Genomic DNA, 18,299 nt, shown 5'->3' with positions numbered 1-18,299 from the left:
TCCGGGTTGCTCAGGATGGGCGCCCATAGCATCTCGGGAGTTGTGGTCGAGCTGCTGTGCCTCAGGGTTAATCCCCTGCGCAGGCGCGCACCGCTCTCACTCTCGCGCCCGCGCGCAAGCGTATCCCTTCACTCACTCCCCACATCCGCCGGCAACGCCCACTGACACACAAACTAGGTGGATAGGAAGAACTTTTATTAGGCTCTACTTCCAGCCTCGGCCACGCGGGCCACACGGGCTCCGCCCGCCTGGAATCCGGGTCAAGGGGCACCACCACCGCCCTCCTCGTCATCCTCCACGTCGAGGCCCGGGATGCCGCGGATCTGGCGCTGCAGCGCCCCGCCCAGCAGGGGTACTACGCCCTCCTCCTCCTCCTCTTCCGGTGGCGGCGGCGGTGGCGGCGGTGGCGACGTTGTCCCGGGGGCCGGCTCAGGGGGCACAGGGGGCTGGACCAGAGCAATCTCTTCTCCTTCCACGACTCCCGCAGCTTCGCCCGTTGCCCCCTCGTCAAGGGCGCTGCCCTCCGCCTCCTCCTGCTCCTTCTCTTCCTCGGGGCTATCAGTGAAAGGGTTCTCTCCCTGCAAGAGGAAGCGAAGACACTGAAGGGACGAGGGGCCCGCAGAATCAGGGTTGGGGTGGGGACGGGTACCAGGAGTCAGGGCTGACTGGTGGGGAAAGAGGGGTGCGCCTTCACCTTAAGGTAGCGCTCCAGCTTCTTGCTGATGAGCTTGTTGTTGAGGATACTGCGGGCCACCATAAGCGAGGACTTCTTAGACTGCTCCATCATGAGCTGAGGGCAGGGCAGACAGGGCTGAAGAAGTGGCTCCCGGCAAGCCCACCCGACCCGACCCATGCTTCCACACCCAGGGCTCAGCCCCGCCAAAGACTCTAACCAGACGGGGGTCTTTAAGTGTACCTCAAGTATAATCATCCAGCCACTTCACTAGCCCGGAACCACTACCTGATATGATCTTATCTTTTGCTTAAATGCTCCATCCTTCCACATCATATTTACTGTGTGATTGATTAAATAGAGAGATTGATAGGTCTATATATATTTTTATATGCCTACTGCTGAATTCTAATTTCCTCATATAAAAACTCCAGGGCTTGGAGTGCTGGTGCACACCTGTAATCTCAGCAGCTCAGGAGGCTGAGGCAGGAGTTCAGAGCCAGCTTTAGCTATTTAGCGAGGCCCTAAGCAACTTAGCGAGACCCTGTCTCAAAAAATAAGGAGGTGGAGATGTGGCTTTGTGGTTAAGCATCCCTGGGTTCAATCCCAAGTTCAACAACAAAACAAAAAGTGAACAAACTAAAAAACCTATTAAATGCCAAATGCACAACTCATATGATGGATAAAGATAATAAAAAACAGGAATACAATCTAACAGTATATTTTATTAAATGATACATATCCCTTTAGGATTCCCAGCATGACAAAACACACACAGTAATGGTAAGGCTGAAAATAGACTGCTGGTGGGAAGAGCAATTGTTTACATATTTTTTGGAAAGCAGTTGGATAGAATGTATTAAAAGTAAAGCTCTCAGTAATCCTTAATCCTGAGTTTAATACCTCAAAACATGCATGCACACTGGTTGTAGGGGTGAAAAATTAGAAAATGCCTAATGGTTCTTAAATGGAGATGTAAGGGAATAAATCAGATTTAAAAGAACACCATATAGCCCCCTATAGATGGCTCACCTGTGGCACAGTAAGAAAGGTGTGTGAGGGGATGGCGTTGTGGCTCAGTGGTAGAGCACTTGCCTCCCATCGTGAAGCCCTGGGTTCCATCCTCAGCACCACATAAAAAAAATAAATAGGGCTGGGGTTGTGGCTCAGCAGTAGAGCACGCTCACCTAGCACGTGAGAAGCCCTGGGTTCAATCCTCAGCACCATATAAAAACAAATATACAAAATAAAAGTACTGTGTCCAACTACAACTAAAAAATAAATTAAAATTTAAAAATAAATAAATGGGGCTGTGGCTCTTGCCTAGCACGTGCAAGGCCCTAGGTTCAGTCCTCAGCACCACATAAAAATAAATAAAATAGAGGTATTGTGTCCAACTACAACTAAAAATAAATATTAAATAGATTGTGTCCATCTACAACTAAAAAACATACATATAAATATATGTATGTATGTATATATAAATAAAATCTACAACTAAATGTATATATAGAAAGGTGTGTGATTGACAGTTATCAAGACTGAGTTTTGTCTGGAAGGAATTACACCTAGAAGTTGGGTCATTTCATCAGTGGTGGGAGACCAGGCAAATCTCACTTGTCATCATCATACAGCCATAAGCAGAAAGAGGATGATGCTATTTTTGTTATGTGGGGAACAGACTCCACCCTCTAGGAATCCAGCTGAGCTCAGCCAACTTTGCTTCCGTGTTCCTGGAAGCCACATAAACTTGCTGTTTTTACTCCCTTTCTCACATTCACTTTTTTCTTTATACATTTTTCATCCTACCATTTGGGGGAATATTAGCCTCAGACATGCTCAGTAACAAGTTACCAAGATACAATCAGTATCCCTTAGCAACTGTTTCTTGCTAACACATTATCTTTCCTTCTCTAGGAATACAGATGGACACACTATAAATTCTCCCAACTGAGGCACATTTAATGTTTCCAGATTTTCATCATAATAACCAAACACCACCAGAATTAAATTAAGTACTCTCAGGCTGGTGTTTTTAATTCTAACCAAATAGGTTCCCCAAAATGATAGTGCCCAATTCCTTTTTTTATTATTTTTTAATTTAACATTTATTTTTTAGTTGTAGTTGGACACAAGACCTTGATTTTATTTATTTTTTATGTGGTGCTGGGGATGGAACCCAGGATCTCGCATGTGCTAGGTGAGCACTCTACCACTCAGCCACAACTCCAGCCCCACCAATTACTCTTAAAAAAAAAAAAAAAAAATGATGCAAGCCACACTTCCTCCACTTATATTTTAAACAACGAAGAGTGAACCTGGTGAGGTGCATGCCTATAGTCCTAGCTACTGGGAAGGCTGAGGTGGGAGGATCACTTCAAGCCAGGAGTTTGAGACCAGACCAGGCAAGATGGTTAGACCCTGTCTTAAAAAATCATGACTGGTCCTCCCACCTTCTGTCAGCACTGCATGTTGTCATTGTGGGATATTTTTGCTGCCGGATGAAAGAGAAAATAATGTGTGCTGATTCCTATGAGACTTCCTTGCCCACTAGCAAGCCTGAGTTGCTGATATGCACGCTGGTGCCCAGCACCACTATGGGATGAACTTGTCTTGGCGTATGGATTTTCTGGCTTGCTCATGAAGGCTTCCCTTAACACACTCAAAGTAAACAAATGATCTACGTTTTCTGGAATCTAATATATAGTTATGAGGCAGGGGTCCAACTTTCCAGAAATTTATAAATCATCACTTCCCTGCTGAATTGAAAAAGAGGTGTTTTTGTTTGTTTGTTTTGTTTATATAAATCTGAAGTCCAAAAGGCTCTACAAAACAAATATTTCCCCTGGAATTCATTTGGTGACAAGACATGGGATGACATTATTATTATTATTATTATTATTATTATTATTATTATTATTATTATTATTTTTTGGTATGGTGCTGGGGATTGAACCCAGGGCCTTGTGCATGCAAGGCAAGCACTCCACCAACTGAACTATGTCTCCAGCCTGACATTCCATTTTTACACCATCTTTTTTTTGGTACAGGGGATTGACACCCCCACCAATAAAATTGAACCTAGGGGTGCCCCACAACTGAGCCACATGCCTAGCCCTTTTTTATATTTTATTTAGAGATAGGGTCTCACTAAGTTGCTTAGGGCCTACCTAAGTTGCTAAGGCTGGCTTTGAACTTGGGAGCCTCCTGTCTCAACCTCCTAAATCACTGGGATTACAGGCATGCACCACTGCGCCTGGTTTATTTCATCTTTCTTTATCCCATCTGTATGCCACTTGAATAACTACTGATGATTCAACTACAGACTCTTCCTTAGATCCTGCTGGAAGCTACTGATCACACCATATTGTCTTTCTGAAACCCAAAAAATAACTCAGAAACAAACACTTGGCCCTGAAGTTTCAGAGACGAGACCTATACAAATACTAAGTTCTAAAACATATTGGGACTTTTCCCTAGGTCTGTTGATTGCACTATTTTATTCTTAAGCCATCACCACTTTTTGCTGCTGACTTTGTAACAAAAAAAAAAAAAAAATTATATATATATATATATATATGTGTGTGTGTGTATTATATATAATACATATAAATAATAACATGTACAGTATATTATTTTTTAAATTAATTTTTTAAACTATTTCTTTGTGTGTGTGGTGCTGGGGATAGAATCCAGGGCCTCCTTGTACATGCTATGCAAATGCTCTACCACCGAGCTATACCCCAAACTTTAAAACAAAACAAAACAAAAACCCTCCTTTTAAAAATTTTAGGCAGGTTCTTACTAAGTCACCAGCCTAGCCTTGAATTTGTGATCCTCCAACCTCAGCCAACCGAACAGCTGGAGTTACAGATGTGCACTACTATACCTGGCTGTAATAACCTTTAATATCTGTAAACTCATAACTGCCCTTTGTATAATCTTTTTGGCTACAGTTAGACTTGGAAAACTTTGTCAGGCACAGAAAGACAACATAGTATGTCCTTACTTACATGTGGAAGCTTATAAAGCTAATCTCATAGGAGTAGAGAATAGAATAGAGGTTACCAAAGGCTAGAAAAGGGGGCTGGAGATGTGGCTCAAGTGGTAGCGTGCTTGCCTGGCATGCATGAGGCACTGGGTTCGACCCTCAGCACCACATTAAAAATAAAATAAAGACAAAGGCTAGAAAAGGGGTACAAGGAGAAATGAAAGAGGATAGTTAATGAGTTCATGGGTGCATCTGCATAGAGAAACAACTTCTAATGTAGTACAGCACAGTGGAATATAATTGACAACAATTAATTGTATATTTCAAAATAGTGTAGGTAAGACTGTTTCCAATAACAAAAAATGTAAGAGGTGACAGATTTAATGGCTGCACTGATTTGGTTACGTATTGTACATAAGTATTAAAATAGTATACTGTATATCCTAAATATGTACTACTATGTGTCAATTAAAAATAAAAATAGCTGGGTATGGTAGCATACATCAGTAAATCTCAGTGGCTTGGGAGGCTTTGACAGGAGGATCACAAGTTCAAAGTCAACCCCAGTAACAGTGAGGTGCTAAACAACTCAGTGAGACCCTATCTCTAAATAACATACAAAATAGGGATGTGGCTCAGTGGTTGAGTGCCCCTGAGTTCAATCCCTGGCACACACACACCCACCAATAAAATAAAGGAGAAAGAAAATGTAAAAATTTAAAAATTTGCAATCAATCCACTTATCCCTATCCTAGATTATGATGGGAATTGTACTATCCTCATCAGTTGGGGGTAACTGGGTTTTTGTTTGTTTTACCATTAAATATTAACTCCCCATTTACAACACAATATGTTCTTTATGTTCCTCCATTTGTATCCTTGGAGTATTTGTAGTTCTTCTTAAAGGTGCTATGCCTTCTTTAAATCTATATTCCTAGATACTTCAAACACGGTGTAGTTTCTGTGAGATTTTTAACCACATTTGTTTCTAACTTATTATTACTGGAATAAAGAAAACCAACTACTTTTTGTATGCTATCTTGAATCCCACCTCCTTATCAAATTCTACTAACTTTGAGAACAATTTGCAAGGTGCAGTGACAAACGTGTAATACCAGCCACTCAGGAGGATCCCAAGTTCTAGACTAGCCTGGACAACTTAGTGAGACCTTGTTTCAAATAAAAGATAAAAAAGGTTGGGTATGTGGCTCAGTGGTAAAGCACTTGCCTAGCAGGCTTACAGCCCTAGATTCATTCTCAGTACCACACAGACAAATACATATATATATATATATTTTTTTTTTAATTTTTTCCACTTTTCTAAGAATGTAATCACATTATTTGTACATAGTTTTCCCTTCCAGTATTTTATGTTCTTTGATTTCATATTGAAGCATCCTTGCATTCCAGAGACAAATCCTAACTACGATACTGGACTATACATCTGAATTATAGATTGATAAATACTAATATTTTCTTCAAGTATATTCATGTCTTTAATTATAAACTAATCTACAGTTTCATCTGGGTATCCTTTTTATTTAATTTTTGGAATCAAAATTTAAAATACTTCCTAAAAATTACCTAAAGAGGACAGTCTTCTAGCATGGCACCTGGAAGAGCCCTGTGAACCCACTCGCCAATGAAACTTATGAAAATTACTAAGAAAAGTCTCTGAATATGTCCAAGGGACATATATCAAATGAAGAAATACTTAACAAGGAAAAGCTACTAAAATCCAGTGAGAAAGAGTGTCAGCTGTGTTTGTTTGACCTATTGCCTCCCTGCCCTCCCTAGCTCAGTGTGATAGAAACTCCACTCCTATGCAAGTAGGAGGATAAGCCCCAGTGTCTACCAACCTCATTACAGCTTAGGGCTGGAACAGGATGTCAGCATTTCTTATCCTGTCCCCACCTACCTGCAGCTAAGGCTAAGTTCTGAATAAGTACAGGTGGGAAATGACAACTTCTTTCTTCTGCCCAGTCCCTATGCACAGAATGGAGATGTGACCTAGGGTAAGATATGCTGAGAATACTGGGGCTCACGTAGCCCTGGATTGTTCACAAAGTAGAGGTCCAATGCTAAGAGAGGCAGACCAATACCAGAAAGAGGCCACAGCCACTCACTTCTCCCTATCTCTCCTGAAGCACCAGAGTCATTATTTGGAAGCATCCCTTTGTGCTCACCCTGAGCCTTGGCTAAGAGATTTTGCCCAGGAGAGCCTGGCCTTAAATCTGTGAGCTCTTAATCTCTTCCCAACTTCACTGGTAAGAGTATTAAGAGTTTGAGACTAATAACTCTCTCAAAAAATGAAGGGTGTGGAGAAAAACCACTGGAAGGAGACTGGAAGATTTGATAGTAATATAAATTAAACCATAGTGTAGCTAAGTTACCAGAGAGAATCTAAAACAAAACAAAACAACAAAAATAAACAGCAAAGAATAGCCTCCCAGGGTTCAGAATAAATCTCAAACAATAATCTCAAGAATCACTGCTGGGGCTGGGGATGTGGCTCAAGCGGTAGCGCGCTCGCCTGGCATGCATGCGGCCCGGGTTCGAATCTCAGCACCACATACAAAACAAAGATTTTGTGTCTGCCGATAACTAAAAAATAAATATTAAAGTTCTCTCTCTCTCTCTTAAAAAAAAAAAAAAAAGAATCAATGCTGTAAAGGACCACAAATTTAACTGGATTAAAGTAGAGTGCCATTTATGCCCCAGGCATTATTGAGAACCATATAGCAATCAGCCAGAAAACAAACTGTTAGCAGCTGAATATGTATGGTCTGGGAGACAGTCAGAAAGAGCCCCTACTAAAACCATGTCAGGGTGGTTCCCAGTCAAGCCAGCATGTCTGCACATGCCCATGACTTTCTAATTCAAGGCATAATACCAGAGCTTCACAGTGTGGGAATGAAAGAGACTTCTCTAAAAAGAGACCTTGCTAAAAGAAATCTGGCAAGTCACTAATCAAATAGATACACAAATATCAGAACAAGATGCTGGATATGAGGGGGGGAACCAGTATTATATATCATCTATAAGATGTCTAGTTTTGAACACAAAATTATGAGACATTGAAGCCGGGTGTGGTGTCGAATGCCTATAATTCTAGAACTCAGGAAGCTGAGGCAGGAGGATTACAAGTTCAAGGCCAGCCTCAGCAACTCAGCAAGGCTCTAATCAACTTAGTGAGACCCTGCTTCAAATTAAAAAACAGGGGGCTGCGGTTGTGGCTCAACAGAATGCTTGCCTCGCATATGTGAGGTACTGGGTTTGATCCTCAGCACCACATAAAAATAAACAAAATAAAGGTATAGGGCAGGGGATATAGTTTAGCTGGTAGAGTGCTTTCCTCAAATGCACAAGGTCCTGGGTTCAATCCCCAATACCACACACACACACACACCAAAAAAAAGGGGGGGGGGCTCGGAATGTAGTTTAGTGATTGTAGCTTAGTGCCCCTGGGGTTCAATCCCTGGTACCAAAAAAAAAAAAACAAAAAAAAACACAGTCATTGAAAGGAGATTCTGACCCACATTCAAGGAAACACAGCAGATGATAGGTTTAAACTACCTGTGGCAGTGAAAAGATGTCAACATTAACAAAGATTTCAAAGTAGTAATTAAAAATGCTTAAGAAGTAAAGGCTTGAAGAAGTAAAAGGTATAGTGTCACACCTCGTCAGACAAACATCAACAAATACTAAAACAAAAATACAAATCTTTTTGGAACTGAAAAGTACAATAACTATTTACCAGAGAAGCTGAATAGTAGATAAGAAGAGAATTATTGAACCTGTAGCTCAATAGAGATTATACAATCTGAAAAACAATGATAAAAATGAAGTCTCAGACAATGGTGGGACACCATTAAGTGACCCAACTTATGCACAACAGGAGTATAAGAAAGAAAAAGGGCCAGGTACAGTGGCGCATGCCTGTAATCCCAATGTCTCAGGAAGCTGAGACAGAAGGATGACAAGTTCAAACCCAGCCTCAGCAAAAGTGAGGCACTAAACAACTCAGACCCTGTTTCTAAAAAAAAAGGAAAATAGGAAAAAAAATGAGGAAATAATAGCTGAAAGCTACCCCAACACTGATGAAAAACAAACTTACACAAAGAAGATTAATGAACTCCAAGTGGAATAAATACAGAGACCCACCAAGAGACATACAATAAAAATGCTAAAAGTCAAAGACAAAGGAAAAATCTTGAAAGCAGCAAGAGAAAAATGAATCATCACTTACAAGAGAAACTCAAAGGTTCCAAGCCAACATCAGGATAACATGCTGAAATGCTGAAATAAAAAGGCTGTCCACTAGGCTGGGATGTGGCTCAGAGGTAGCACGCTCACCTATGATGTGTGAGGCACTGGGTTCCATCCTCAGCACCACATAAAAATAAAATAAAGATATTTAAAAAAAAAAAAGACTGTCAACCAAGAATCCTATAATTAATAAAGCTATGTTTAAAGAAAAATAGATATTTTGAGATAAACCAGAACTGAGAAAGCTGGCATGGTGATGCATGCCTGTAATTCTAGCTACCTAGGAGGCTGGGAGGATCCCAAGAAGTTCAAAGCCAAGGAAGTTAGGAAAGAAGGAGGGAGAGAATTTGCTGCTATTAAACCCGATAGTGGGCTGGGGATGTGGCTCAGCGGTAGCGCGCTCGCCTGGCATGCGTGCGGCCCGGGTTCGATCCTCAGCACCACATACCAACAAAGATGTTGTGTCCGCCGAGAACTAAAAAATAAATATTAAAAATTCTCTCTCTCTCTCTCTCTCCTCTCTTAAAAAAAAAAAATAAAAAAAAAATAAACCCGATAGTAATGTGAATATTCACAGAAGAATTTAGTTAACTATAAAAGACATTATAAAGGCACAATTTTTTTTTTTTTGTACTGGGGATTGAACTCAGGGGCACTGGACCACTGGGCCACATCCCCAGCCCAATTTTTGTATTTTTATTTGCAGACAAGGTCTCACTGAGTTGCTTAGTACTTGGATAAATTGTTGATTCTCCTGCCTCCATCTCCAAAGCTGCTGGGATTATAGGTGTGTGCCACTGTGCCCAGCCCCATTTTTTTCTTTCTTAACTGATTAAAAGTATTGTATAAAACCACACACACAATTACATAGATATATTGCAATTATTTGTCTTATATATTACAGAAATTAAATACTATTGCCAGTAAAGACAAAGGAAGTGAGGGCGATCACAAAATCCACTCTGGGAAACTACAATATAAACAATCCAGTTTCTTCCTATAAATCAACTGCAAGAAAAATAAGACATGAAGGAAGAACCTATGTACTGAAAGCAGGTTGATATATAGCAACCATCTGTAGTACACACATCAGTATGGGTCTTTAGTTTTTGATTTTAAAAATATCAGTCAAAGAAATCTGAATACCAGTTATTTGGCGGTATTAAGAAGGAAGTTATTACTGGGTACAGTGGTGCATGCCTGTAACCCCAGTAATTTGGGAGGCTAAGGCAAGAGGATTTCAAGTTTGAGGCCAGCCTTGGCAACTTAGCAAGGCCCAGTCTCAAAAAAAAAAAAAAAAAAAAAAAAAAGGCTAAGGATGTAAAGTGCCCTGGGCTCAATCCCCACCACCACACCAAAAAAAGGTTATCATTGATTTTTTTTTTTTTTTTTTTTTAGAGAGAGTGAGAGGAGAGAGAGAGAGAGAATTTTTAATATTTATTTTTTAGTTCTCAGCGGACACAACATCCTTGTTGGTATGTGGTGCTGAGGATCGAACCCGGGTCGCACGCATGCCAGGCGAGCGCGCTACCACTTGAGCCACATCCCCAGCCCTATCATTGATTTTTATTTAGGGGTAATGATAAGTAAATTAAAACTGTTTATATTTCAGAGCTAAATACTGAAATGATTATGGATGAAATGATGTGATATCTGAGATGTGCCTTTATATATGTTTGAAATTTCCATTGTAAAAGTCTTTAAAAAAAACTGACATATTAAATATATATTTGCTTTAAGGAAAAAAAAAAAGACCAATCAACAAACAAATCAGGTGAGGGGAGCAACAGAAATGACCACAAATAACAACTCTACAGGAACAAATAAAGAGTATGAAAAATGGGAAATAAGACTAATACTAACAAAACCTAGAAAGATATAATCAATATTCTTTCTTCAACTTCTTTAAAATAAACAAAGTATAGAAAGCAATAATTACAACACAGAGCTACACAGAAGTAACAATCTTCTTGAAATTAAGTTATATCTGAAGTGGATTTAGAGATGTTATACACGTAAAAGGTAAAGCCTACAGGTATAGTGTGTGCACACCTGTAATCCATCAATTCAGAAAGCTGGGGCAAGAGGATCAGAAGTTCGAGGCCAACCAGCCTCAGCAATTTAGTGAGGCTCTAAGCAAATTAGCAAGACTCTGCCTCAAAATAAAAACTAAAAAGAACTAGGATATAATGCAGTGATTAAGTGTCCCTGGGGTCAATCTTCAGTGCCAAAAACAAACAAACAAAAAAAAAAGATAAGGCCTAGAGAAACCACAAAAGGAAGTCAAACCAAAAAAAAAAAAAGATATTGGAAAAAAAAAAATCACTAAACAAATTAAAATGTTCCAGTAAAAAATATTCACTAAATACGAAAGAAAGCAGTAAAAGAGGAAAATTACAGACATTAAATCAGACAATTAACACTACAGGTAAATGAATTAGAGAATTTGATATAAAGACATTGAAGGATGGATGGACAGTTAAAAATCAAGGTGGAACTATATGCTGTCCACAGGACACACACTTCAGATTCAAAAATACAAATAGAGACCAGGGATGTAGCTCAGTGGTAGAGCACTTGCATAGCATAAGCAAGGCCCTAGGTTTGATCCTCAGTGACACACCCAAACACACATACACACACAGCAACTTGACAGAAGAGCAAAGAAATAAGCTGGGTATGATGGTGTACATGTGTAATCCCAGCAGCTCAGGTGCCTGAGGTAGGAGGATCACAAGTTCAAAGCCAGCCTCAGCAACTAAGTGAGACACTGTCTCTAAGTAAAATGTAAAAAGGGTTGGGGATGTGGCTCAGTGGTTAAGTGCCCCTGGGTCCAATCCCCAGTATCAAAAAATAGAATAAAATAAAACAAAGAAATAAGCACGATCAGTGTTGGGGTTGTGGCTCAGTGGTGGAACGCTTGCCTAGCACTTGTGAGGCCCTGGGTGCGATCCTCAGCACCACATAAAAATAAATAAATAAAATAAAGGTATATTTTTAAAAAAGGAATAAGCACAATAAAATGGTTAGGCAAACAATAATCTATAAAATATTCTAGCAAAAAATAACAGAATACAGATTCTTCTCAAGCACAAGGACCATTCTCCAGGATAGATCATATGCTAAAGCTATTTAAAAGTCTCAGAGTAAGGGATGAGGGGATATGGATCCATGGCAGAGTGCCAGAGTGCTTGCCTGGTACATTTCACAAAGCCCTGGTTTTGATCAGCCCCACCACCACCACCACCAAAAAAAAAAAAAGAAAGAAAGCCTTCAGTAAATTTAAAAAACTGAAATAATACAGTGTATGTTCTCAATATGGAATAAAATTAGAAATGAACTAGAAAAAAACAAAATTTTGGAAATTCATTAATAATGGATTAAATTGAACACTAAATTTTTTTTTTTTTTTGTGGTGTTGGAGTTTGAACCTGGGGCTTTGTGCATGCAAGGCAAGCACTCTACCAATTGAGCTATATCCCCAGCCCTGAACACCAAAATTTATAGTATGAAGCAAAAGCAGTAATCAGAGGAACATTTATAGCTATAAACACCTACACATTTGGGAAACAGTAGAAGTATGTAATAATAAATTCCATCATTATATACAACTATAATGCACCATTTAAAAAAAAGGAAAAAGAAAAAAAAAAAAGAAAGAAAAGAAATGGAGGGTACCCAGAAACCTAAATGTAAAACAGCAGAAGGAAATAATAATAATCATAAAAGTTAATAGAGAACAAAAAAATGAAGAAAAAACCACCTCAATGAAATCAAAAGTTTGTTCTTTCAAATATTAAAAACATTAACAAACCTTCAGCAAGATTTACCACGAGAAACAGAAGACTCAGATGACTAGAGGACATCATTACCAACCTTAAATAATAAAAAGAATTATAGAACAATTCTATAAACAACAAAATACAACACCCTTTCAGGATAAAAACACTATAAACAAATTAGTCCTAGGAGAGAACTACCTCAGTCAAATCAAAACCCTCAGCTATCACACTGGACCCATAAAGTCCCAAGTTTTCAATTCTATAAACAGAATAAAAAATTCAAATATTATTTCAAGGTTACCATAAGTGATCTATATATGCTCATTTTTATAAATGTTCTACCTGGGATGATGGGATTAAATGGGTAATGATGAGTCTGGGGCTATCCCCTTAAGATATGAACAATATAAACAAGACAAGGACATGCACTCTCACCACTTCTGTTCAACCAAATATCAGAGGTTGTAAGCCAGGATAATTAAGAAAAAGAAAAAATAAGCATCCAGATTGAAAAGGAAAAAGCACAACTAATTCTGGAAATAACTGATATACCCTTAATAAACAAAAGAACTTGCTTAGCATGTGCAAGACACAGGGTTTGATTCCATTTCTAAATATATCAAATTTATTCTAAAATATTGTTTTCCTTTTTAACAACCGCACACTCACAAAAAGCACAGAACACATTCTGAAAACTACAAACAGTTTTGAAAGAAATTGAATATCTCGGGCTGGGGTTGTGACTCAGAGGCAGAGAGCTGCCTAGCACGACCGAGGCCCTGGGTTCGATCCTCAGCACCACATAACAATGAATAAATAAATTAAAGATATTGTGTCCAACTACAACTAAAAAAATCTATATAAAAAAATTTGAATATCTAAATAAATTCAGACATTCCACATTCAAGGATTACAATAAGTGGTAATAGTCTACAAATTGGTCTAGAAATAAAACACAATCCTATCAGAATACCAGCTAACTTCTTTGGAGAAATTGTTAAGTTGATCCTAAAACTCATGGAAATTCAAGGGACACATAATAATCAAAACAATTTTGAAATATAACAATAGAGTTGGAAAATGCACATTTTATCATTTCAAATCTCACAAGGCTATTTCCTAACATAAAGTACTAACATAAAGTACTTTCTAACATAACTATACTAACATAAAAACAGAACCATGGAATAGAATTTTAAGTCCACTGTGGAGCCAACCTAGATGCCCTTTGATAGATGAATGGATTAAAAATGTGGCATATATACACAATGGAATATTACTCAGCAAAAAAGAGAAAAAATCATGGCATTTGCAGGTAAATGGATGGAGTTAAAGAAGCTAATGCTAAGTTACCCAATCCCAAAAACAAATGCCGAATGTCTTCTCTGATATAAGGAGGCTGATTCATAATGGGGTAGGTAGGGGGAGAGTGGGAGGAATAGACAAACTCTAGATAGGGCAGAGGAGTGGGAGGGAAAGGATGGGAGCATGGGGTTAGAAATGATGTTGGAATGTGGTGGACATTACTATCCAAATGTATAAAGACACAAATTGGTGTGAATATACTTTGTATACAACCAGAGATATAAAAAATTGTGCTCTGTATGTATAATAAGAATTGTAATGCATTCCGCTATTTTATATATATATATATATAAATAAATTAAAAATAATAATTAAAAAAATTCTAAGTCCAGAAATAAAACCACACAGCTATGGTCCACTAACTTAACAAGAGTGCCAAGATCATTCAATGAGGAAAAAATAGTCTCTTTCAAATGGTGCTAGGACAATTGACTATCCACATGTAAAAGAATAAGGCGAGGGCTGGGGATGTGGCTCAAGCAGTAGTGCGCTCGCCTGGCATGTGTGCGGCCCGGGTTCGATCCTCAGCACCACATACAAAGATGTTGTGTCCGTTGAGAACTAAAAAATAAATATTAAAAAATTCTCTCTCTCTCTCTAAGAAAAAAAAAAGAATAAAGCGAGACCCTGACCTCACACCATATGAAAAAAACAAAGTGGATCAAGGCCTAACTGTAAAAGCTAGAACCATAAAACTCTTCAAGAAGAAATCATAGGGGTAAATCCTCATAATCTTGTATTTGTCAATGGATTCTTGGATATGACACCCAAAGTGAAAACAATAAAAGAAAACAAAATTTGATCTGGGCATGGTGGTTCACTCCTGTAATCCCAGTGATACAGGAGACTGGAGCAGGAGGATTACAAGCTTGAGGCTAGCCTCAGCAACTGAGTAAGACCCTATCTCAAAATAAAATTTAGAAAGGAATGCGAATATAGCTCAGAAGCAGAATATTCCTAAATTCAACCACCAGTACTACCCACACCCCCCAAAAGATTTATTATTTAATTCAAGCAGTCCATTCCTATGTAAATACCCAAGAGAAATGAAAACAAATGTGCACAGAAGAACTTGCACACCACTGTTCCTGACAGCATTACTCTTAATAGTCAAAAAGAAGAAACAACCCAAATAAATGAATGGAAAAACAAACAATGTGGCTGGGTACGTTGGTACACGCCTATAATCCCAGAGGCTCCGGAAACTGAGGCAGGAGGATCCTAAGTTCAAAACCAGCCTCAGCAACTTAGCAAGGTCCTAAGCAACTCAGCAAGACCCTGTCTCTAAATAAAATATAAAAAACAACTGGGGAAGTGATTTAGTGGTTAAGCACATCCTGAATTCAATCCATGGTACCAAAAAAAAAAAAAAAAAAAAAAAAGAATATATTTACCAGACTGATAACTTGTATAAGGGGAAGATGAGAGGTGATAGCTAAAGAGTATGAATTTCTTTTTGAGGTGATGAAAATCCTATAATTGATTGTGGCAGTGGCTTCTGAATATACAGAAATCTATGTATCAACTAAAAACTATTGAACTGTACATCTTTTTTTAAAATAGATTTTTTAGTTGTTGATAGACCTTTATTTTATTTATTTGTATGCGGTGCTGAGAATCAAACCCAGTGCCTCACACATGCCAGGCAAGTGCGCTACTGCTAAGCCCCAGCCCCAGCCCCTGAACTGTACATCTTTTTTTTTTTTTTTTTAAAGAGAGAGTGAGAGAGGAGAGAGAGAGAGTGAGAGAGAGAGAGAGAGAGAGAGAGAGAGAGAGAGAGAGAGAGAATTTTTTAATATTTATGTTTTAGTTCTCGGCGGACACAACATCTTTGTTTGTATGTGGTGCTGAGGATCAAACCCGGGCTGCATGCATGCCAGGCGAGCGCGCTACCGCTTGAGCCACATCCCCAGCCCTGAACTGTACATCTTAAATGGATGAATTATATGGCATATGAATTATACCTCAGTAAAGCTGTTACTAAAATAATATCAGGAAGCTTTCCTTTCATGATCATAGTCCAGAACTTAAAGAAAAAAAAAAAAAAAATAGAAGTATCGGGCTGAGGTTGTGGCTCAGAGGTAGAGCACTCCCTTAGCGTGTGTGAGGAACTGGGTTCAATCCTCAGCACCACATAAAATAAGGATATTGTGTCCCCCTACAACTAAAAAATAAATATTTTTTAAAGAATAAGAGTATTTATCTGCGTATGGTGGTACACACAGTTACTTGGCAACTGAGGCAAGAGTATCACAAGTTAAGAGGTTAGTTTAGGCAACTTAGATCATGTCTCAGAGTAAATAAAAAGGGCTGGGGTATAGCTCAGTGGTGGAGTGCTTACCTAGCAAACATGAGGCCCTGGATTCAATCCCCAGAACTGGGATGGGGAGGGGGAATTAAATTAAAAAAAAAAAAACAAAAAAAACAAAACCCACATGTAGCATTTAAATTCTTTTAGAATCAACTGCTGTCACTCATTTCCTACATGTTTGAGGGGGGGGGCGGCCCACTGGGGATTAAACCCAGGGCTTCTCCTATGCCAGGCAAGCACTCTACTACTGAGCTACATCCCAGTCCTAAACTATATCTCTTCTTGCTAAATTGTCCAGGTGACCTTGAACCTGTTATCCTCCTGTTTCAGCCTCTTAAGTAGCTCAGATTACAGGAACACATCACTGCACCCCAAGATTTTTCAACAATTTTAATAATTCATGTATTCTGCACCATTCACTGTCTTTTCTCTCTATCCCCCATCAGTTCCCAGCCTAAGAAACTGTTCTTAGCAATACAGCTTTTCTGTTGCCAAAGCCAATGGACACTTTCCTAATCTTTCTAGACATTTGCTAATTCTCAATCTGTAACTACCCAAGCCAGACCCCTCAATGAGAATTGGTGTACTGAAGACAACCAGAAATGAGTTGAGATGGGTAGTGCTATCAACAAATAAATCTCATCATTCTGTGACGATGGCCACATCTCCTTTTAGCTCAGAACTGGATCTGGGCCTCTGTGCTGTCTCCCTACTGCACTCCTGCCACATCACCTGATTTTTAACACCTACCTCCTACCCAACATGTCACCACTTCAATCAGAAAACATCTTCTCCGGATATGCCAGCAAAAAAGAACATACCCATTTTCTTGCCAAATGTGCTTCTTTTTCTGAACTAGATATACCCCACCCCCTGCCATGCATAATCTCAGCAGCACCATTGTCTACTCAGTTCTCAGAGTCAGAAACCTGAGTCATCCCTGGCTCCTGGTCACTCCCACAGGCCAACCTCCTGTTCCTGTACTTTGAAGGCTCTCCTCTCACCCTAGATTATAGTGCCTGTGAACCTCTGAAGTCCAACCACTGCTCCAGCAACAGGGACCCTGTATGTTTCTTCATCTTTTTTCTGAACCTAATCTGGTGGTTGGCCCCTATGGAAATGGTGGTTCCCATATCCCATGGTGTACTGGTCTTGAAGGCCCAGCTCAACATCACCTTCTCCCAGGCCATGTCCCCATCTCCTGGCTTTCTCTATGTAACCACAGTGATTGTACCAGACTGGAACTGTCTTTATCTATTGTCCCCTGCCTTCCCTCTCTCCTCATTACAACCACAGGACATCCCCAGAGGCCTCAATCAGTTCACCAATAGGAGGGAGAAGCCACCTATGGCCACTCACCCTGCGGTTCCGGTTGTGATCCATGGTCTTGAGATGCTTCTGGATGATCCCAAACTGCATGGGAATAAAGAGGTCACAGGCAGCACAATGGGCTGCCTCCACCTTCTTCACAAAATGCTCCATGGCAATTTCTGTGGGGGGAGGAGGGAGGAAGAAAGGACTCACCATTGGTCCTAAGTGCCTAAGACAAACCCAGAAGTCTAGGAAAAATATCAGCCCAGCTTTTCAACATGATTATCTATATGGGACTGAGGCTTTTCTCGTTCAATCTTCCAAAGAAACAAAGGGATGTCACAATCCTGTATGGAGAAGCAGTGGAGGGCAGGCCAAGGTGCTACTTGGTGGGCAGTGGGATAGAACCTCCTCACCTTGGGTCAGATCCTGATCTCTGTAAATCTGCTGGATCAGACCATCAAGGTCCTCCACAGTTTTTCGAAGTTCCTCTGTCTTTTTGGTTTTGTTGGTGACGTACTCCTGCCAGAGACACGCAATTTCATGAGGGCTGCCCTGTGTCACCAGGGACCCCAAAAAATCAAGAGTAGCTACGCT

At 39.7% G+C, this 18,299-nt stretch overlaps 1 protein-coding gene across 2 annotated transcripts in view; it reads right to left on the bottom strand.

The window, feature by feature from the left end:
• Positions 1 to 194: 194 nt before the first annotated feature.
• Positions 195 to 18,299, bottom strand: part of Akap8l (A-kinase anchoring protein 8 like) — a 37,745-nt gene continuing 19,640 nt past the window's right edge. For both annotated transcript variants that reach the window (XM_026389924.2, XM_026389926.2), the window contains exons 11-14: positions 18,119 to 18,224; positions 17,751 to 17,881; positions 695 to 790; positions 195 to 578 (exon numbers count right to left, since the gene is read on the bottom strand). In XM_026389924.2, the coding sequence (XP_026245709.1) occupies positions 261 to 578; positions 695 to 790; positions 17,751 to 17,881; positions 18,119 to 18,224 (651 nt within the window). In that variant the 3' untranslated portion in view covers positions 195 to 260. The remainder of the gene's footprint in view (positions 579 to 694; positions 791 to 17,750; positions 17,882 to 18,118; positions 18,225 to 18,299) is intronic.

The sequence above is a fragment of the Urocitellus parryii genome, chromosome 3, assembly GCF_045843805.1.
Source record: "Urocitellus parryii isolate mUroPar1 chromosome 3, mUroPar1.hap1, whole genome shotgun sequence".
Taxonomy (NCBI): domain Eukaryota; kingdom Metazoa; phylum Chordata; class Mammalia; order Rodentia; family Sciuridae; genus Urocitellus; species Urocitellus parryii.
The sequence above is the reverse complement of the archived record's forward strand: the minus strand, read 5'-3'. Positions and strand labels throughout refer to the sequence as shown.